Source organism: Atractosteus spatula, chromosome 3 (genome assembly GCF_055471065.1).
Source record: "Atractosteus spatula isolate fAtrSpa1 chromosome 3, fAtrSpa1.hap1, whole genome shotgun sequence".
Lineage (NCBI taxonomy): Eukaryota > Metazoa > Chordata > Actinopteri > Semionotiformes > Lepisosteidae > Atractosteus > Atractosteus spatula.
In genome coordinates, this window is record NC_142708.1 from 56,262,937 (window position 1) to 56,286,462 (window position 23,526).

The 23,526-nt window shown below is 37.9% G+C and overlaps 1 protein-coding gene across 2 annotated transcripts in view; it reads left to right on the forward strand.

The window, feature by feature from the left end:
- Window positions 1–23,526, forward strand: part of dym (dymeclin) — a 147,033-nt gene that overhangs the window by 88,834 nt on the left and 34,673 nt on the right. For both annotated transcript variants that reach the window (XM_088910899.1, XM_088910898.1), the window contains one exon: window positions 9,865–9,970. In XM_088910899.1, coding sequence (XP_088767025.1) covers window positions 9,865–9,970 — 106 coding nt within the window. The remainder of the gene's footprint in view (window positions 1–9,864; window positions 9,971–23,526) is intronic.

Consider the following 23,526-nt stretch of genomic DNA (forward strand, 5'->3'; position numbering starts at 1 on the left):
GAGTTCTTACTACTGGACCACAAATCGCAACACCATCACATTCATCAATCAAATCTAATTTGCTTAAATTATATCTAGCACAGAAGTGTATCTACAACAGAACTATGATCCCTACATTAAGAAGGGTGCCATAAAACCATCTCGTATAGGTCCCCCACAACGCACACTTGTTTTTGTGCTGTGATCTTTCAGTGTGACACAGACAGCGGATTTACTCGGGTTATTCTTTGGAGCCTCCAAAAACGTCCAGGATATAGGGCTTACCCTGCAGTATGACCAGTGGCTTTAAGTTTAACTGAGTTTTTTAAAACAAACTGAATGATGAGAAACAACTGTTTTCTTTGGTGGTATTGTGCAATAGCATCTGAATTCCTCATTCCAATAACATTTCATAATTTAATAGGTTTACAGTTTGGCATTTAAGGTTTTGGTGACTTTTTTTTAAATAACAGTTTAATAAGATGTAAACAGTTTTATTTATTCCAGTCCATTAAAAATACAGAGCACCACCTTCAATGTTACAATAGACTCCTTAAATTTTGAAGGGCACCGAAAAGGTTTCGGTCATCTTCAGAAAAATGAAGCGTGTTTTGTTCACTTATGTCGTCTCATTTTGTCCAGACTCACATTACAACTGAGCCAGTAGGTCAGCATGACACAGATGCCTGGCACTTTGTGACACAGAACAGCAACTTGTAGACTAAACATAAATAATACAAGGGACTGTGAAAAAAAACGGTGCCTTTTATATATCAGTGACACATAAAACTTCATGTTGATTCTTTAAAATCGGTGCTTATTTCTTCATCTGTGAATGGTTCATAACACTGTAAACCACATAGAAACAAATGCTAGAAACCATTGCTGTTGGTGAAGTTTTGACTAAAGAATATGAAATACAACAGCAGTGATCTCATATTTCCTTTACTGTCAAGCTCAGAACTTTTCAGCTGCCTTCATATAATCCCTGAGGCAACATAATTACAGAATCCATTCAAATATTTTACATAAGCCGTTTAGTTTTCAGTAGGAGACTAGAGAAAAAACCTAAACCTTTTTGTGAGTTTAAAGTAAAATGCCAGCTTTCCATTCTCACCACAATAATTTATTATAATGCTTTATGGTTTAAATGCTTAAGCTACAGTACATACTGTACATGGAGCTCATCGTATTCTGTACGACTGGCTTTAGGGTTATCTTAAACTAAGATGCAGAAATGATTTAATATATACAGTATAGTAAGTGGTAATGCTGGCCCATGCTTTTCCAGACTCCTTGAACATGCTTACAGTGCCACCTTAGTTTTTTAATATATTTTAAGAGGTCTGACTCTGCTCTTACTGTATATACTTGGATCCCAACTAGGATTCTAGATCTTACATGTCATTTCCCTTTCAGGGAAAGACTTTCCTTTTGGTTGTCTTGACTAGTCTTTTCCTTGGCTTGTTAAAGAAATCTGACATGGGCATTTATTGTTTAATCATTTACCCCCATTGCCTTTTGGTTCCGTTTTGCTGATTAGATAAAAATTCCTTTTATTTTTTGTCAGTAGGTTTGCACACAATCCGCCTTATAAACAGCCAGGGAAACGTTTCCCTTATTTTTCCTACCACTATTCTCAGAAGGTCACCATCAGGTACTTATTTGAATATGTCAATTTCAGGTTCAATTTCGGCCTGATATTAAATCCCGACTCTGTGTTAAGGTATTGAAAGGTATTGTGCGAGACGTGTGAGGACGATTGTAGTCAAGTCGTTTCAGCAACACTTCTGGACGAAGCCTCTTGCCATGAATGCTGCTGTGAAGAAGATTTCTGTGTTATTGCAGAGTTCAGGCTCTCCTTTGGGCACCACAGTTGCCTCATAGCTCCTTGGTCTCGGGTGTCAATTTATGCCAGATGCGCCTGCCTGTGTGCAGTTTGCATATTCACTCTGCTCACGAGGGTTTGCACCATGTGCTCTGGTTTCCTCCCACTTCCCTTGTAAGTTAGATTTAGAATGATAATTATATAGCTATTTTCAGCTTAGAGGATCCTTAAGTGTCAAACTGGGTGATCCACAGCTGCCGTTATGTATCAGCAGCACTTCTTTACAACAAATCTCACAGAAATCACTCACTTCATTAATTGTATTAATGAAGAACTTAATACACCCTTGTTGAAATTAGGTTATTCATAGGAAGTCATTACTACTCTGTAGGGTGAATCACTATATAAGATTCTTTCAAAGCTGGAGTATTTTTCTGCATTTAGCTGTTTTGACTGACAGTGCATATTGATGAACAATGAATGCAAACATTTGATGTTTTGTTTTATAGATTTTCAGAAGCTTTTAGCACCTGTTCTGTCACCCAATATAAATTGCTCTTCAGGATAAGTGTCTTTTTTCCTCTTTGCAGTAAAGAAAAGACAGTTACATCTTCAGGTCTTCGCTGTGCTTGACAAATGGAAAATGCAGGCTGATGAAATCAGTTACTTTAGGCTATAACTTGCCACTTGAACTGGTCGTTGTTTTCAAATTCAAGTTCTACCCTGAACCATATGAATACTAATTTTGTATTCCTCAATTCCCTGTGAAGACTAGCAGCTCAGCCAATGCTTGGTTGGCATGTGTGGAAAACATGATTTTTGTGTGATGTAATTTGATTAGTTTTTCTAAAACCTCTGCCCAAAATCTATGAAATACTCATCTGTAAGGAGAGAAATATTAGAAGCCTTCCGTAATGTTGCAGCATTTATAGTCTCTCTGATTTGCCATGTATTGTACAAAACTATTTTAGTGCACAGTTAATAATGGAATAGCTTTAGTTAGACTTGAAATAACCGCTAGTGAATCAAGTAAAACAATTATGGCAATTCATTATTATATGGTTTTTAATTAGTGTAGTCTCCTGTGAAATATACTGTACGTCTTGAACACTCCTCTAACTTTTAACTTCTGCCTGTGTTAGCGAAAAAGTGTTATTGGTTTTTTTCCCAGTATCTAGTCTTTGATATTTTTTTTACTTTTATCACCATCTATTTCCTGTAACTTATTTTCCTTCCTTTGTATTGCCAGGGGTCTTTTTATTGTCTTTTTGCCAGTCTGAATTGAACCCTGAAATTAATCTTCAAGAAAGATTGATACAGAGTAGTTTCAAGTTTATTTCTTCTGCACAGGCTTTGATTCCATAGCTTTGCTACTGTGTGTTTCAGAGCTTTGTAGGATGTGGTTTTGCTTTCAGAAGTTTGTGTTTTCTCCCTGTGATCTACTTTGGTCCAGTTCTGGGATCACAGTGCAGTAAGTAACCTTATAGATATTCTGGTCTTTCTGTAGACAGTGCAGGTAGACACAAGCTGATACCATTTCAAAAGTCAAGTTACAAAATGGAAGCATGATTTTTTATTTATTAATTTTCATTAAGACATGTTGTCTGAAGTTTTGTTGTTGCTTTATTAAATATCCCTTAGTTTCCCATTTCTTCTTTATTCAGCTTTTGGCAAATTTTATGATTGTGGACCCAAGTGCAAATATTTTTATGAGTCCCCTCTGTGCTACCCCTATCCCCTGACATCACATACTAGCAGCATTATAATAAAATAAAGTAGTGTTTTTGTCTTTGTGGTATCCACCTCAAACATTTCTTTTCCTCTTTTGATTTGTTTTTGAGATCCCCACTGGTGCTATTATGGCACAGGAAATGTAGCATAACTTTAGGAATTGTGGTGAGGCCTCTCGGCCAATTTGAAAAATTCCCACCTCCTTTGTGTTTGTTCTTGTCTTTTTGCCATTTATTTTTTTAATTAGAATATTTACATACCACAAGAAATTTCCCACAGAACTTTGTGTGGTTGCTCATGTAAGTCTCATCAATTAAATAGGTAGATTTAAATTAATTTTATTTTCCTTACACTGAAACCCAGATCTAACCCTTGCCATAACTGAATTCTGAGTTTCAAGAAAAACTTTCAAGGAAATGATGAGAGAATAATTAAAAAGTCCCAAGACAGAAACAGACATTCAATATTAATAGTATAATATACATTAAACATAGTATAATAGAATAGTAACTATTTTCCTAAAACATACAATGTTTAACTTGCTACTCATTGTCCTGTGACACATTCACACTAACAGTCTACAGTTCCATCAATGAAGTTCTGCATTTAAATAATAAAGTGGGCACGATGCGCATAAGAAAAATTGGACCTGAGCAGAATGCAGCTTCATTCAGTCAGAAATTACATTTTCAGTGGCTGGAATAAATTTTATTGAAACAAAAAGGTCACTGAGAAGTAACTAAGTATTGATAAAGAGTCACAAAATCCAACATTTTTGGAGGAGCTTGGCAAAGAGTCACGGAATATGATCAGTCCTGTCAAGGTAAATCCAGACAAGTCCAGTTGTCAGACTGCATTTCACCCAGTTTCCATGTGTTTTGCCTGCAAAAGAATGTATATACTTTCCACTGTTTTGGTAGCTTGGTGGCCATCTTGTGTTTTTTCATTCAAAAGTCCACCGAAGTTGTTCATTCATGAGAATAGAAGGCTGGACTGTTTTTTTTGTAAAGCGTTCATCTTGTCCATGTGTAGATAAAGTTCTTGACTGGTCCCAATAAAAAGAGTTGTGTTTATCTTTTCTTCTCCCAGCATTCCTCACAAATTCACATATTTATTTCCTCACCACATTGGTACTAGAGAGTCCACTAGCTTAGGCTGAAAGAAGGACCTCATGGGCTTCAACAGTCATGAGACCTTCATTGGCAAGTTGCCAGGGAAATAATGATGGCTGTGCCTTCCCAGTGCAATACAGGAAACAGACAGACCAACAGAATGAACCAGTATAAGTCATGTCTCTCTAATGCCAATTAAATTAGTTTTTTTTTATTCCACAACATATTTTTTTTAATCTGTGTTATTATTTGCTACATAGACAAAGTGGTCCTTACAACACAGTTATTTCCCTTTCTTTTCTGTTGCTGACTTGAGTTCCCATCTTGGCTTTTCAGAGATGGATTTTTGTAGTACATTTACTTATTTCTTCTCAGTCTTTCCCTATTAGCCTATTTCCTAAACACTTTTCCTTTATTGTACATCTTTTTTTTCTATAATAAATGTGTTGCAATCTGTTAAAATGAAAACCTTTATGGTAGTGTTGAACCACATCTACTCTGACTTTCAGATCAGTGGCATTACAGTGCCGAAGAAAGGAGGGATTCACTGATTTGAAAGGTGTAAAAAATTAAAATCCATAACCTCCTAGTTATTGTAGTGCTTGCCACGGTTGCTGCCTTTGTGGAGCAAACTAGCTGTGTCGCGACATCCGGTTATGTCATCATGCAATCTCTTTCACTACTCCGGCTGCTGCAGAAACTAATCAATCGGACACTTGGAGCACCTGGAGTCAGTTTATGACCATGCCCATTCCAGGTGCTCTTCAGAATAAATACATGGAACTAGACAGAGTTCGGGGCTCTGTCATTGAGGTTGAACACTGAACCTTGTGCTTCATTAAGTTTAGAAACAGGTTGACAATTAAGCTAATTTCATTTTTAAGAGAAAAACCACAATCTTTGATAAATGTTTAAGTGAAATGAAAAATGAAGGGGGCTTTCTGGAAGTATATATTCATAGTTACATTTTCATTGTAATTAGCCATCAAATTTAATTATCTGCAGGCAGCACTTCAGAGATTACATTTTTAAGAGCTCCCCCACAAAAAAGAAGTCTGAAGACTTCACCTGAAGCCTAGAAGAATCTACACAGTAGATCTATGGCCCTGTGCTTCTCTTTTTCATGCTTTCTAATTATTAATTGCATTATTTATAAATATGATACTAACAAAACCTACTACTTATTATAATCATCATAGTGATTCAATAAAAGTGATTTAATAAAATGTATCCCATTGGAGGATGAGTTTTTTGTGCTATTAATTTTACAATTGAGAACTCTGCTCATTGCAAATGTGTACTTCTCTGCCTCACCACTATTGTCTTTAAAAAAAGGAGGTGTTTTATTTCTAGTTTATGTTTTTAACCATGATTTCTTGCAAAGATAAACTTGCAGTATTGATTGGACTGGTCTGATATCCCATTCTGACTTCAGTTTATCCAGCTCCATATTTCCATCCTCCTTTGTCTGACCGTTTGAATCGTTGTGCGTGTTGCACTGCCCAGATTCCAGGAAATCTCGCAGTTAAATCAGAAATTTAGCTCAACAGGAGGAATCCTGACCCCTGTAGGTTAAGTTGTGATGAATAGCTCTATATATTAGCTTGTTGCAGAGTGATATTTACTTTTGTTTTTAACAAATTAATGTTGTTCATAAACCATTAACAAAACTCTTCCAGCATTCACTCAATACAGAGGGTAGTAACCATTGACTGAAAGAAGTATGTGTTTTATTACATGCCTTTCATACAGTCCCTCATAAAAGCTTAATTTTCAAATCTCTGATGGTAGCCATTCAAGTATAATACAAGTGTTTGAATTGATAACTGGCTAATGGATAAAAAACAAAGGGTACATATAAGGAATAAATGCTTAAATTGGAGTGATTTAATTACCGGAGTACCTCAGGGATCTGTACTAGGACAAATGCTCTTCCTAATTTGTGTCATTGATATGGATTCTACCATTGTTTGTAAACTTGTCAAGTTTGATGATTAGAAATATGTGATTAGCAAATGTTCTAGAAGCTGCAAAGGAAATTAAAAAAGATTTTAAAATTTAAGTGTGCAACCAATTCTTGCAGGTAGCAAAAACATAAAACTACAGTTTTAAATGGATAACACTGAACTTGAGGGTGCTACATAAGTAAACATAAGTATCTGTGTTAACATATCAATTTAAATTTGAGGAAGAACTAAAGAAGACAAAATGTTAGTATTTAGAGTTAAAAGTGTAGAATTTAAAGCAAGAGATGTTGATGTCCAGTACAGCGTGACTATGTACAATCCTGGACTCGTACTGAATGTCTTACACTGACAGGCTAAAAATCCTTTTTGCCTTGAGAAAACTATTAGGGGACTTCAGACTTGATTCAAGTATACAAATAGAACCATGGAAATAGAACCAGTGCAAGCAAAGGGAAGTACTTTTTAAGTGGAAAACATCTGGCACTATTTTACATAAAGGATTGTGACAGTCAATGAAAAGCTACCCTGCTATGCTGTTGAGTCTAATAGATCCATTTCTTTTAAGAATCTCCTAGCTGACATCCATGAAGCAATTAGCTCTGAACAACCAAACAAGCTAAATGAGCCAAATGGCCTTCTCTTAATAGCAAACTTTCTGTTCTTATGTGTGTTTGCTGGCTTGCAAGATATGTACCCCTTACTTCAGATGTTCTGGGGAACTGTCAGCAGTGTTTAAACTTGACATTAACCTCTGTGAGTGTGTGCAGTTGTACTCGGGGATGGGCTTTTCTGAAAGTGAAAGAAAATAATGAACTCAGACCTCAGAGACATTGCTGTAATACTCTCCTGTCTGAGCCTGTTGCTGTAATGGTGTAATGGTGCTGTAGTAGGCTAAGTTAAATTCTTATTATGATGATGCTAAAGATTTAATAATTATATAATCCTTGAAAAACAGATAAGAGAAAAAAATGTCACTTATGTAGGAATATTTCCCTAACATCCAGAGGCAACATTACTCTTGAGTATGCCATAAAATTGAGAGACAATTGTTTTGGATAAGGCTGACGTAAAAAAAAAGTATTACTAATGAAAGCTAGTGTAGGGCTTGGACTGAAAATATTAGAACAAGGAATTTAAAGGACATTTTATAAAGAAACTTTTTCTATCTTTTTAAAAAATGTACAGTTAAGTCATATTGTTCAACATACATTCCTGTGAAAGGACAAAAATTGTGATGAAAGTCTTGTAAAGCATGGCTAGCTATGGTAAAGAATGACAGACATTTTGGGAAATCCAGTAAATGTAGAATATCGATGTAGTGAACCCCAAGAAGAGTCGACAAAATGCCTTTTATATTTACTGCAAAATCTGGCATTTAGATGTGGAGATGCTTTTTCTGGTGCATAGTTATCCTTTGTTGAATTTGATTTTGTTGTTGTGATTTTACTTGTATAGTTAATTTTAATTAAAACAAATTTAAAGACAAATGTATTAGGTAACGCTGGTTAGAAAAAAAACAGGTAGCAGATATTAGTACCTATTGAAAGTGTCATCTTATCACACTGCATAAATTGTCATTGAAGCCACCCAGCTGGATCCTATAAATGTTTATTTCTTGCCATAAACTGCAGCCAGCAGAGTGCTTTTTGCAGTAAGATTAATGGCTAGATGTGAATTACTCTGTTGCAGGAGACTTGATAATCACTTTACAGAAACATGGTCATTTGATAGAATTGTGAAAAAACGTTGTGATCTAAGAAGCCTGATCTGTGATGTTGTTTAAGTGAAAGGCTGCTGATATATATATATGAATGCATACTGCCAAAACTTGAAATTATATTATAGCAGTCTAGGTCCAGTTCTATACAGGATAGTTTTTGTCCATTCCATTAATGTATTTGATTTGTATGGTGAAAAAGGTTTCTTGCCATATTATCTATGGCAACTATGAATCACATGAACACAACTGTTGGTCATAAACCCTCATATCCACCCTGGTCCTGTGAAGATACACATTGGAATATTTAGAAGATGAAATTGGATAGATTTTTTAAATTTCTGTCTCTGAAGTATTTTAAGCAGAACAATGCTTGTAAAAGAAATGGGAAGCAGTTACATTAAATTGGCACTTGAGAGACTTAATGAGCGGTACAAGAAAACCTTTTTTGTCATTGTTGTCATCATTTTGTGTATTTGTTTTTCTCTGTGTTGCACTCTTGCATGACTTAATGTGAAACTGTGTTTACGGTAGCATACCAATAATATATCATTTGGTTTATCGTTCTTGATTGATTAGCAAAATACTGCTTTTAGTTTGTGTTAATTTATTCCACTGAATTTAGCACTAATATTGTCTTTTGTGAAAGCACAGGGCAAAGGAGTCATGTTAAAGATCTTACATGATAACCTGAACTCTTTTTACACCTCCTTACCCCCCCCACCACCACCACCACAAAAAATGAAATTACTTCATTCTTAATTCTATTGTTTATTTTTTATCCTATCTTGCTTCTGTACATGACACATTTTGGAGCTGAAGCTGAAATGATATTTTAGTGTATGAAAATGAACACAGTAACACACCACTGACAGACAGCGCTGTGCCTCTCAAACTCCACTCCTACTGTCCTCTGCAAATATCAGAGTAGGAGTGGAGCTTGAGCGCTGGATGCCTTTCGGCAGAAACTTTAAATCTCTTTGCTAACATCGTAATTTCACTCGATGTGAGATATTATGGTCTTGTGCGCTTTTCGCAAGTTAAAGCCCATTTTTGGATGATTGGTAAATGTGCACTTTGGCCTTCCTACTGTAGTTTTATCCACATAATACCACTGACGGCTTTCTGACAGGTGACTCCATCAATGCACAACTGCTCCTCTTTGCAGAATTAATATGTACTTCAGTACATTCAGACAGCACAGTTATCATTTTGTGCATTTACACATGCTGAACATTTATTTTGAAAATGTATGGAACTTACAGGGATCGTCAAAAGTTTTTTTTCTCTTTCGCATTTTGGTGCAAAATAGAACCATTTGGCACAATAATATTACACAAGTAGTGAACAGAATTTCAATCGCACTCTGTGGGAAGTGTTGTAGAATTCTCCCAGCTGCTAATACTAAGTGCCCTGTTGCACCATCCTGTAAAAATAAAACATACTGTGTATGAATAGTTTAGGAGATATAGTTTTAATCATAAATCTCACACTCCTTTTTATCTTCCATTTTGTAACCCTGTTTTTCAGCCTTTTTGCCTTGCTGTCGAAGAAACACAACAAAGTCCTGGAGCAGGCCACGCAATCGCTTAGGGGGCCATTCAGTTCTGATGACACTGCGTCGCTCCCGGACTATGTGAGTAATTCTGCCTCATGGCTTTTGTCCGCTCCCACTGCAAATTCGGGTGATTCACTCGATACGGTTTTTCCCAGGTTCCTTCTGTCTGTTCTGTTCAGGCCTATGATGTCTTTTCTTCCTTTCTTTAAAGAAACATACGGTACAAAAGGAAAGATTCAATAAATTGATTTTCTCAAAAAGGCTTGAAAATATCTGAGTTGTTTGAATACGTTGAGTACTTATCCACATTCATGAGTCTATGTATGGGAAGTATTCAAAAATCCCCCCAAATTTTATTTTTTATCACAGAGTATCTTGGCTTTCTGCTTTGTCCTTCAGTTTGATTTACCTCCATATGCACTGTGTGCAGTTCCTCTCTATATTTGGAACTGGAGGGATTTCTAAGACTTTACTGTCAATACAGCTGCATTCATGCAAGAATAAATGGATTTCTGATTCATGTTTCACTTTGCCAGGCTGTGTTAAAGGCAGTCTTAAATAAATACAGCACCTTGCAAAGGTATCCACTGCCTTTCAATGATGTCCTGTTTTGTCAAAGTTCCAAATGATGTTTACATTTTAAATATATATTATTTTTAATCAAAACTTGAAAGCTTAAGCTGAGCACTTTTGTAACTGTTTGGGAATTATCTGCAGTTCTTGCTGACATTTAATTTCTTCTACTCATAAAAGCATTTAGTGTGAGCACTCGGGTTCTGATTAAAATATTCACTTTTTAAAAGCATGTACATATTTGTTATTTAACGAAAGGGGACAGAGACTGAAAGCTACTGCAAGGCACTGTGTACGGTGTGGCACAAATAAGTAATTTGGCCAAAACTGAAAAAATGATTTGCATTACACAGTACAGAGATTCAATAACTCAACATTATCATTTAATCTCAAATTATATTATACAAGTAATACTGAAATTATATATATTTTAAATGAGTTTTGAATGTGTCAAAAGACATTAATGGATTTAAGCGATGAGCTCCTCAGACATGGTGCTGTAAAAGAAAAAGCACAATCACCCATTGTGTAGAGTCTGGTCTTTGGCAAAGAATGCTTGAATCAGGAATCTCAGATTAAGGGCTGGACTATACACCTGCAATACATTCTTAAAATAACCTGGAGCTAGAACATTTGGTACCATATACGTGGGAAGGAGATATTTAAAGTCCACCCTAAAGTTGACAGGGCACCAGTGCAATTTACACAGGACAGGAGTTATATTGTGTTTTAGTTAGCACAAAAGCTTCAGAAGTCTAGACATACTGAAGCCTATTTAGTACCCTAGTATGTAAGCCATTGCAGTATTCTAATCTTGTAATCTTAAATTAAATGACATTGCCTTTGTATTTTGCTGTATAAAGCAAAAAAAGTTTCCCAAACAGGTTATAGTTGCTGCTTTATTTACAATACTTTCTTATCAGTGCATATGTGAACTGGAAAATACAAGGATGTACAGGGAAACAATAAGGGAACTTTGTCTGCACAGCAGTTTTGACTGCAAATCTAGCACCGCAAGGGGAGTTTTGTGTTTATAGGTAAGCTATCATAGCAAGGAGCTTCTACGACCCCAAATGCTAAATTAATTATTTCATTTATGTAAATGGATTAACAAACACCATGGGACAAAGAGAATCTGACAGGCTCCATATACAGTAGCTGTCATAGTATATGACTGATTTACACTGATGCTGCCCAATGCCTTCACATGCTAGCAGACAGGAGCAGGTAGTTGTGAGGCAAGGGGAGAAATAGTATACAGAAGCATCTCGCTGATAGCAGATGCATACAGTTAAACTTGACTTTCTTGCATGGAATGACAGTGTTGCTCCATGACTTTAAATAGTACTCTGAGGTTTCCTTAACTTCAGACTCCAGTTATGTCCTGTCCTTGTCCTTACAGTCCTGGAGGTGCTCAGAGCTGATGTCACAGTTGTCCTTGGGCCTCTAATTCTTATTCATCTCCTGTCGGTTTTGATAGGTGCCTATGTCTTTACTGTGCCCTTCTGTGCCTATGGATATTCAAAGAATTGGAGCCTGAAGTAACTTTCTCACATCTTTTTTTAGTTGTTCTTTTTTTATTTCTCATTGCCAAAGCGGCACCCTTTCAAATTATTTTTATTACACAGTCTGTTGTGAAATTCTGTTGCATTTTCTCTAGAAAATGCAGGTTTTATTGGGACAGCAAATGAGAGGAGAATGAGATGGCAGTAGTTAGTTGTTATGCTTCTACACTTCTTAATGTTAGTGTCATTTTTTTTCCCCTGAAAATGACAGAAAAATATACAAAATCTAGAAATTGGTAAATGCCTTTGCATGTGTTTCTTTCCTAGTTTAGTAATAGACATACAGTATATAACATATCATCCATTATTTAACCATTTGGATGAAAATGTAATTAAAGCAAAGATCTTATCTATCAGCAACAAAAGATCTGCTGAATGTTGTAAACATAAATGCATACCTGTGTGTTATCTCAGGTTTTCACTGTGGGATGTTCTGACCTCCTTTACAGCAAATCCCCAAAGCTGCCATATGGTCTTTGCAGTCTGGAACTTGCCTGGTTAGCGCAGCAGTGCACCTCTATGAGCCCTGATTGATAGGCTATGGAGACAAGCTCTCTCATTGGTGGTAACAGGCTAAGTCTTTGTCAAACCTTTCGATTTATTTCTGACGTTGCATTTATTTAGGAATTTTAATATCTCAAGGTACTGAAAGTTCACTGTACTGAAAAAGCCAGTACGGTGTTTATATTTTTTTTTTCCAGTATTGCATTTGGTTTGGTTATTGACTCTAGATATTATAAGTGCTGCATTGCTGTAAAATGTCATGCCTGTACTTTCAGCCAGCAAGACTGCTCATCACACAATGAACTTTATTTTGTCTGGCTTGTTTTATATATTGCATTCTTAATTAATTACGTACAGTGTTTGCATTTAGAACTCTACACATTAAGATTACTGTAATACGCTTTGAAGGTATTCAGATGGCCTTTGCAAGAATACATAATTAGTGTTTTGACATTTCTTTTTCAAATGAAACGGTTTTAAAATCATTTCAAAACCTTTTGGGTAGTATAAGAAATCTGTTCAAGTTTGCTCCAGCCACTTCCAGACGAATTGATTGAAGTGGTCCCTATTTTATGGGTTTTTTTAACTGTTGTTTAAAAGCTTTGCCTTTTTTAGACTACTTTACAATATAAATAGTTTGGGCAGTGTTGCAAAGACTGTGGGGAAACCTGACAGAAATGTGTGACATTTTAAGGGGGTTCAGGAAACCATGGATTGGGGTGAATGGTCTGGATGACTCAGCTTTCTGCAGAATAGTGACCCCTTGTGGCTGACTAGACCCCGGGATCACAGGCTGTGTGTGTGAAGTTCTGTCTCCTCCACTGCCGGGTGCATAAGCTGAGCTGTTTCCATTTCAGTTCACAAAGCAAAACGAAGCAGCTGGCCTTTAATTCCTCTAGGTCACTTCTGGAGTCCGGTGGCTGGGCGGATGCTGACTGATTGTCAGCAGACAAACAGGCGACAGTGAAAAATCTGCTTAAAGACGCCAAACAGTCTTAATTAGGGATTTTTATAACAGGGAGACTTTATAACCAGAGAGGTTATATAAATGTCTTAAGCTGCTAGGCCTGAATAGGTGCTTTTGCTGTGCCTGGCTCCCCACAGGTGGGCAAAAGTCAGTCAGGAAAGCTTTGTGAACAGACTGGCATTGTACCACCAAGGTCATGTGGAGATTTGAATTTGCATTTGCCTCCCTTGCTTAGCTCAGTGTTACATGGTCCTTTTCACAACATTTGAGATGCAACATGGGGTTTTCTCCATAAGAGAAAGAGTAAAGCATCCTGTGTTCATCCTATGTTGTGAAAGATACAAAATAACCAGAGTCCACATCGCTACCTTCCCATTCACTAAACTGGACTTACTTTCAGGTTAGGTTGGAAGTTATTTGAATGACATGGCACTTCTATACGTGATTGTTGATGCCATGGGTAAATAGGCAGTCCCAGACCACCACCAAGCAATGATAGTTACAGAGTGGTGGAGACAGTTGGTGGATATTTTAGCCCTTGTGAAACACACAAAGAAAAATTATAAAAAGCCGTGCTGTGTGTAACTCATTGGATTGGTTATATTGAGCATTTATGCCTTTCATTCCTCATTCTAGCTAGGTCTGTTTCTTATTTTCTCTTTAACCATAATTTGCTAGGAAATATGGATGTTTTATATAATGTAGCATCTGGTATGAAACGTTTTCCATGACTTAAACAGTAAGTGAAAGTAAGTGAATGAAAGGAGTTTAAAATGAAAACTCTAGAGAAAAGACTGCCTTCAACTCGTGGGACACAAACCTTACTTCATGAAAAGTTAAGATACAGGTTGCAAGTTGATACTTCACAGCATGCATCGCTGTGAAGCCTTAACATCAGGGGGTTTCTCCAGGTTTGTCATGGCCAGGTTTTTATTCCTCAGATGCTTACATTTGAATCAGACTGTGGCAAAAATATTGAGTAAATCTTCCAATACAGCTGAAAACACAATAAATTAATGAGGTGGCTTTCTCTCCTTTACCCTTTTAGGATTTGCTACCAGAGTGGCAAAATGTGTAATCCTGCTCAAGAAATTCCAGCTAGATGATTCTTATACTGTTTTAGTAGTATAAGATTATTCAAAACTAGCCTGTAGTGAAAAAAGCCTTCCTTATCAGATGGGATTCAAGAGGAAAAGGTTAATACAAAATCTTTGGCCACATTAGTTTGTTTAACCTAAGATGTATGTAAAAAATATTCAGTTATTTCTAATAACCTGGATTAAAAAACAGGCTTGAGGATATTGGGGCATCTTAGTAAGTGGTGTTATATGGATGACACTGTAAACAGATGTTTAGTTTAAAATATGCATTTATTTGCATATCTTGAAATCTCTGTGGTGTTGTCGAATATGTAGTGTTGTGCAGGCCTCTCAGAAATCCTGCCCAGAGGCATACCCAAGAGCAACACAGCTCCAACTGTCTTATCCACTTTGCCTTTGACAAGGAGAGTTTGCAGCTTGTTAGAGCCGGCTGTGAAGGTGTCAGTGTACTTCTATGATTGCTGCCTAAAGCAGTCAGTATCTGTAGGATGTACTTATTTTGAAGTACAGTAATTACTAATAACAACAACAGGCAGGCAGAAGATCACCTTGCTGTATGTTTGATTAAAAAGAACCCTCTTTAACAATTTTTCACATTTTGAGTGGGATTTCCTATATGCCAAGTGAGCCACCGATGTTCTTTTATTTCCCTTGGTGTTTGCATATATCCATAATAAAAAAAATCGATATGTCCTGGACAGTTCTAAAATCTCAATACTAGAGCAGAATGGGAATGGGCTAGATTTTTTGGAGCTGAAATAAGAATTTGTTTGTAACATCTTACAAATGTCCAATCATAACCCATATTATAAAAACTTCGAATGCTGGGCATTATCAAGTTCTTGAGGATTAATTTGAATAAGGCTCTGCATCGTGTGGAAAAAAAGTCTGAATGATTTTAAGCACTTAAATGGACAGTTTGTCCTTGGCATCAGCATCATCATTAGAATATGTTTTGGCTAGTGCAACTAGAAGAGCTGCAAAGAAATCATGAAAAAATGAACTTCCACTGAAGTTTTTCTTCCATGAGATAAAACATTTGCTCTGTGCTTCTGTGTCAGCACTGTGCAGCCTTCTGTTAAAATACAGATTGATTCTATTCAAACGTTGTTTCTAACCTCTGTTATTTGATTTTTAAATTTAATGCATATAAATGTCAGCAGACCTTATACTTAAGAAGCATAAAACTACCTCTATTTTTGAGGCATTGTCTGAGTAGTCAGAGCTCAAACAATCCAATGAAATATTTGAATTTTATTGTCATGGGTTTGTTAAAATTACCTGAAGCAATAATTTATCGACTTTTCAACTTTGGTCCGTCCTTAGTCAAGACAATGAACTCCTCTCAGTTGGTACCTTTCTTATTTTCATAGTTTAAGAACAAATAATGATTACATATGAGGAAAATCCATTTGGCCCATCTAACCTATGTGGTAGTTAGTAGCTAATTAATCTGAGGATTTAAGGCAGCCATTTTTAAAAGTACTTAGAGTATCAGTTTCAGCAACATGACTGTATAGCTTGTTTCATATTCCCACCACCCTTTACACTATGAAATGTATTCTTAAAACACTTATATCACTCCACTTTGAAGAAATCTGAATTTAAGGGATTGAATATGGCTTCATACAAAGTTTTTATGCCAGTCTTCAGGTGACTCGTGTGTTAAGCCAATGTTTGCGTATGTGTTGGCGAGCAGAGTTGTATTGTAGAAAGCTGTCTAAATCTTTTACAGAAAGTAGGTCAACTTAAAAACAAAAAAAATAACCTTTCAAAACCTCTTTAAGGTCGTGGTTTTGAAGACTCCTGCACTGTGGCTGGTGTAGTTTGCCAAAATCTGCCAGTTTGAAACAGTGCTTTGTGTTGTTTTCACTTTAATAATTCTGCTGTGAACGAAGGTTGGAAGAAGAAGTAACCATCCATCTGTTTGAGCGCCAGTGGGAGAGTGAGTCTGTTGTGTTCTGGACCCTCCTGTCTCTGTATATGCAGTTTATTCGCCCTGTCTTTGTCAGTGTTTATTTTAGTCCGTCTGTGTTAATATGCCAGGGAAAAGCATCTGAAGCCAATTGAAAGATAGCTACTGCTGAAATGAACCTTGGTCCTCAGTCTAAGAAACCAACATCAGAGTTCATTAGCAAAGCATGCAGGCAAGGGTATACAGTATCATACTCTCCTTGAATTTTACACAATTACACTGAATTTCATTCACATTTCAGGCTCATGCCCATTTACCTGTTAATTGTTCTTTAAGTCTAAGTGTATATCTTTACTATCGAGCGCTTGGGTATAGAAAATGGCTATATAAATTATTTATGGAATGGTTCCAATTGGCTTTTATAGATTTTTTTGTTTAATGACATTGGTAGACCACAGTACTTTTCACAAATTGATGGCATTACTTTAATTTTTAAGTCAGTTATAGAGGGGTTTTCCTGTTGTGGAGGCGTTCATAAGTCAACAGTGTCATTTTAATGTTTTGGGAGTACATACTGTATATACTGTAAGGGCTGTATTAAAGATCTAAAATTTGACTGGGTGAATCTGTGTGATGTCTTCATTTTAAGGCGTGTCTAGGTGTAATATTTTCATTTATTAAAAAGGGAATCCAATCTATACAAGGATAAACAACAGTGAATTCAGGAGGCATCAAGGTGTCTGAGCTGAGGGGTTGAATGTGGCCATGCAGCGTCTTTTTAATGAAGTCAGAAGAGGTTTTGGGGATTAGTAGAATTTGGTATCTACAGTATGTGTCTGTGCTCATGTGCTGGGCAGTAGTGGTGTGTATGTGCCTGTGCTAGTGTGCGGGGCAGTAGTGGTGTGTATGTGCCTGTGTTAGTGTGCGGGGCAGTAGTGGTGTGTATGCGCCTGTGCTAGTGTGCGGGGCAGTATTGGCGTGTATGTGCCTGTGCTAGTGTGCGGGGCAGTATGCTCTCTCCTATGAGAGGAAGTAGTGTGCATTTGCAACATCCCATCCGTCATACTTTCCCCCTTCTCCCTGAGTCCCAGTTGCCTTCAGAGTTAAATGGAAAACAGCTGTCACTCTAAACATCTTGTTCTGCAATGCCTCAAGCAGTGCAAATGGCATCTGGAAGTAATGCAAACGGTGAAGTGGAGCTGGGAATAAAAGGCAATGTTTGTTTAATGTGGGATGCCCGATTTCTTGTCCAGGTCCTGTAATTGCCCTTTACAGAAAAGGGATATTAAAAAGAAGCATTGCAAATGCAGCAGGCTGGACATTACTCTCACCCCCACCTTCTATTTGCTGTGTTTAATTGCTGCTGATTAGTATTGGGACTTATAGAAGAAGCCTTTGGTTAGACTCACAAGGGGATGGGAAGTTTTCTTACAGCTTATTATTGTTTAAGTGATGTGTTTCTGCTCTCTTTCACTCAGTGCAGTAGCTAAGAAGGTCTGTGTTTCCTGTTGTAAAGGGTGGAGTAATAGAGTAGTGCAATGTCCTGGTCAAGGTGTACACATGCCTCCCTTATTTGTGGAACTTTGTTGTTAACGGTGCTGAAAAAATGGAAATACTTGCACCCTTTTAACTTCTTCCTAACAAAACCTTTCTATTGTAATTATGTAAGGGTTAATTTATTGTGATGCACTTCTAAAGGAAGAGAAAAATAAGCACATTTGCGCACATAATTCTTTCCTACCATAAAGCTCTGCTGAAAGCCTCTTGTAATTAGTCCCCATCATTCCTGGCCGCACTCTGACGTCAGAACAGATGGGAAGAGATCGGCATGCGAGTCTATGCCCAGGAGCCAACGGCTGTCTGCTGCATCTCAGAGTCTGTGTGCGTAAGGGAGATCCCATAGGAAGACTCAGAGATAACTGCAAGTTTCTTCCGTTTCCTTTTTTACCGGAGTTAAAAAATGATATTTTTAGATGATTATGAGTTTTGTAAGGAAGAATGCAGAGTAAGGAAAATTAATTTGCTGAGAGATTTCTGTGGCAATGTCAGTGCATGGAGTGCAAACACGTTTATTTATGCTTGCTTGCTGGCTACTGAACATTTTTTTTTCAGAGCTTGTGATGGAATTCATTTATGGTCCTCTAATTAGATACATGTTTTTTCAAAAGACCTTATTTTGCCCTCAGCAGGCTGGCACTGGGGTTTTGTGCACTGTCATTTGCATTCATTAAGCTGTCATCTCCACAGCACGCTGGAAACCAGTGTAAATACAGGGCGTGGAGATGAGTCAGGGCGAGCGTCAGGACTCCTGGTGGGAAGGCTGTATCTGCCCTATAGAGCACTTCATCATGATAATGCCAGGCAGCAATTAAGATCACCCTGCTGCGGATTGGCTTTTTGTGACCTCTCTTAAAACACTACATCTTGGGAGATGTGGAAGTTCAGTATCTGCTTATCATTTTCGAGCGTCTTATATTCATTTTAAAAAAACGGTGTGCCCCACACCTTTCTTGCATTGTCAGCTTTTTGTACCGTCAGTAATTCTCTTGTTGCTTCTCTCTTTTATTCTCACTGTACAAAGATGTGCTTAAGTTGTTAAAGAGCTTGCTCTGGTGCCTTCTCAATATAAAACAGTCCTCATCTGGGACCCTCTAATGTCAGCTCCTGCACCCCTCGATAAGAGACAGTCCACACTCCAGAACCTCTAATGTCAGCTCCTGCACCCCTCGATAAGAGACAGTCCACACTCCAGAACCTCTAATGTCAGCTCTGGCACCCCTTGATATGAGACAGTCCACACTCCAGAACCTCTAATGTCGGCTCTGGCACCCCTTGATATGAGACAGTCCACACTCCAGAACCTCTAATGTCAGCTCCTGCACCCCTCGATAAGAGACAGTCCACACTCCAGAACCTCTAATGTCAGCTCTGGCACCCCTCGATAAGAGACAGTCCACACTCCAGAACCTCTAATGTCAGCTCCTGCACCCCTCGATAAGAGACAGTCCACACTCCAGAACCTCTAATGTCAGCTCTGGCACCCCTTGATATGAGACAGTCCACACTCCAGAACCTCTAATGTCGGCTCTGGCACCCCTTGATATGAGACAGTCCACACTCCAGAACCTCTAATGTCAGCTCTGGCACCCCTCGATAAGAGACAGTCCACACTCCAGAACCTCTAATGTCGGCTCTGGCACCCCTCGATAAGAGACAGTCCACACTCCAGAACCTCTAATGTCGGCTCTGGCACCCCTCGATAAGAGACAGTCCACACTCCAGAACCTCTAATGTCGGCTCTGGCACCCCTCGATATGAGACAGTCCACACTCCAGAACCTCTAATGTCAGCTCCTGCACCCCTCGATAAGAGACAGTCCACACTCCAGAACCTCTAATGTCAGCTCTGGCACCCCTCGATATGAGACAGTCCACACTCCAGAACCTCTAATGTCAGCTCTGGCACCTCCCAATACGAGACAGTCCACACTCCCAAATCTTTAAACTCGGGTCACGATCTGCACCATTTGAGGTTGTGATGAGGGTAATGGTGTGTGGGATTCAAGTGCATGTTCCACTGGTTCCAGCAGTGTTCAATAGGATTTAGATCTACTGATTGTTCTGGCCAGGGAATGTGGTGAAAGACTGATTTATGCTCCTCAAGGGAACATGTATTGCCTGTCTCTAAGAGAATCTGTTCATTTGACTGGGGGTTCCAAAATATTTTGGCCATCAAGTACAGACAGGTATTACTCTGATCTGTTTCACCTTATTTTACAGCAAAATGGGCAGCTTTACATGCCTTTTAAATCTTTTTAACTGCAGATAATATTCCACTCATTTTATGAGTGCTTATTTTATTATAATGAAATTTCAGAGTCTTTATTATTTTCTATATACCTTGAACATTAATGAGCTGATCTAGCATAATGCGATATCAATTTTTCATAAAGTATATTTTAATTACTTTTCATTGGAACTTCTTTATAAAACCCAACCAGTGTAACACCTTACCAACTGATGTCTAATATACAAAATTGATCTTTGCCTATTAAGTTGATTAATAAGCATGTTCTTAACTGTAAATCATTGAAAATTTGTAAATATTGATATCACAGTGATTATTTACATATCAAAGTTAATTATTTAACCTGTATCCAATTTTATGGTTATTTCTGAGAATTCTGCTTTGTAAATGTCAATAATAACTGCTAACTTGCATTTCTATATTGTGCACCTGACATGATATACACCTGCTGTTATTTTGTCACTTATTGCACTACCTCACACGTTTTCAGTGATTCTCTGTTGCTCCTGGTTTTGCCAAACATTTAAGAAAAGAAAATCTCAATATGAAGCAGAACTCATCATAAGTAAAAGAGAAAATGGTATAAAGCTATCCATCCATTATCAGAAAGTCCTTTATCCCTGTTAAGAGTCATGGCATCCTGAATCCTGTCCTGGACTCACAGGGCACAAAGTAGGACTGCATCTGGACAGAGTGTCAGTCCAGTGCAGGTCACACATTCTGAGGGACAATTTGCAGACACCAATGAACCTAGCCAGCGTGTCTTTGGAAACCAGAGCACTCCAAGAAACCCGAAGCGGACACAGAGAAAACACGCAAGCTTAGAAATGAACACTGGACCCAAGAGTTATAAGGCAGCAGCCACAGCACCATGCCACTCGATCCAATAATACATTCCACCACAATTTGTCTTCCAATCATAAAATTTGTGCATTAGTTTGAAAGCAGTACAGTATGTTGTTTGACCATTTATATATTGCTTGTAATTGGGTGCTCTTCTGCTAAAAACAGCTGAAAATTCTGAGGAATGAAGTGGTTGAACAACCATCCTGATCCTACCAGAAGAGTTTTTATTTTACCTTTTTCATGTGGTGCAGTGCACAGTAGCTAAAATCATATGAAAGCACTGCTTCTGAATGAAGGTTAGAGGTTGGTGTTCACGAGGTGCAATTTAAAATTAATGTAATATCCATTTGTTATCTGCAAGCCACTTATCCTGATAAATGTTGTCACAAACCGGAAGCTATGGCAAAAGATGAGTCCATCACAGGGCCACTGAGAAGGAGACAATTGCTCATCAAAACTTTGCACGGTGAGATGTTGTATTCTGCAAACACTCACACAAACGTGGGGAAAAAAATGTTGACAGGTGCCTAAGACTCTCATGAAAGCCTGTGGAGAATGGTGGAACTGTGAGGTTTCCTTAAATTGTATAGCTGTCATTTTCTTATATTACAAGACAATAGTTTGAGGAATATTTAGAGCTTTCAAAGTTTTCATGCTAGCTATTTTAAATCAAAAACTTGGTCAAGTACTGTAGGGGTGAAGGTGAAAGGAGCGAGCTCTTCTCTGACATTTTCAGGGTCGAGTCCACTGAGACAATCAGAAAAAATGAACCAAGTGGGCTGGTTATAGTACATTAAACATCACTTTTCACTTTGTCTCTGGATTGTATGCTCTCTTCTCTATCCCAGGAGTAGCTGGGACATCATAAGGTCTTTTGCCTGGAATTTATTTCCCCAAACTTCTAATTTAGTCATGACTTATCTTTCTCTGCTCCATTTATGTTTCACCCAATTAATATAATTCTCACCTGGACTGTTTGTAGAATGATTCTGTTCCTCCATCTTCTCTTTGGAAATGATGTGACAGTGAGCTCAAGATACTCCCAGTAACAACCCTCCAGCATAATTTGTTAAATGAATAAAAAGCAAAAGCTAGTAAGTAAGTGGGAACTTAATACTATAAACAAGGGAGTTGGCATGAGCTTTCTTTTCCTGACTAATTACTTTGATGATTTGGGACTTGGAAGACCAATGGTAATAAAAAGTAAATACAGTCCAATTTTTGTTGCTGTTTTAAAAATCATATCAAACTGGAGATCAATCTTGGGGTGTCTTGCTGCGCAGCTCTTACTTTTGTATTTATTTTGTGCCCATGTATTAGAACAAGGACAAAAATCCTGTTCTGGGGACCTGCACTCACACCTGATTGAACGCTTGATGTTACTTGGAAGATTGATCCTGATTTTACTTGGATGCTTATCTGTAAAAGGTTTAGGTTTTGTAACCTTTGCAAGGTTTTTTTTTCTGCTCAACCGTTGGAGATCTTAAAAATTGAAAACACAATACAATTACCATACAATTTCTCTTATGAAATATTATGGTTAAAAGGAAAAATCCTACATGTGTAGGAAGTGGTAACAAAAAATTTAAGTTAATCTTCACCAACCCTGTTTTAAATTAATACAAATTAAAATTAAATTAAGGATTGAGTTCTTTAATTGAGAACAAAAACCAGCAAGCATGTGGATCCCCCATACCAGGACTGGAACCCCCTGTGTCAGGACATTTAGTTATAGCTGCACCTCCGTGACTTGGTATAATGTGAGCATTTGAAATACAGGCCTCCCAAAAAGATATTTTGTGTTTTGTTCCCTTACATTTTCCTTTTTTTTCCTTATAGGACATTCTGTTATTACCCTTTTCTATCTGTTTGCCTTCTTTCTCTGTCCCTGTCTTTCAGTTTGCCTGCATTCTTCCCGACTAGCCAAAACAACTGAATCTCCCCGTTTCTGTCCCCTCTCTTCTGTTATGCTTTCTTTTCTCATCTCATTCTCTCTCTCCTTTTTTTCGCTCTGTCTGCCCATCTGTCTGCCTCCTTCCCTCTCACTCTTTGCCCCCCCCCTCCATCTTTTTGTCTGTCTCAGTGGATTTCCGCCAGGCGCTCTCCTCTCAGTGGCAAACTGAGAGTCAGTCTCTCTCCCTCTCAGCCTCCCAGTCTGGTCTCCGTGGTGACTATGCTTTCCTAGCCCGGTGGGATTTTGTGTCTAACAGGTGGCCAGCCTATCCTACATTTCATATTGTCACAACACCCCCCCTCCCCCCTCCTTCTCAGCTAGACCAGGTCAGTCTACCGACTGTGGCTCCAGTTCCAAGTCAGCAGGGGGAAGCAGCCCTCAAGACTGGGCCTGTATCTCTAAT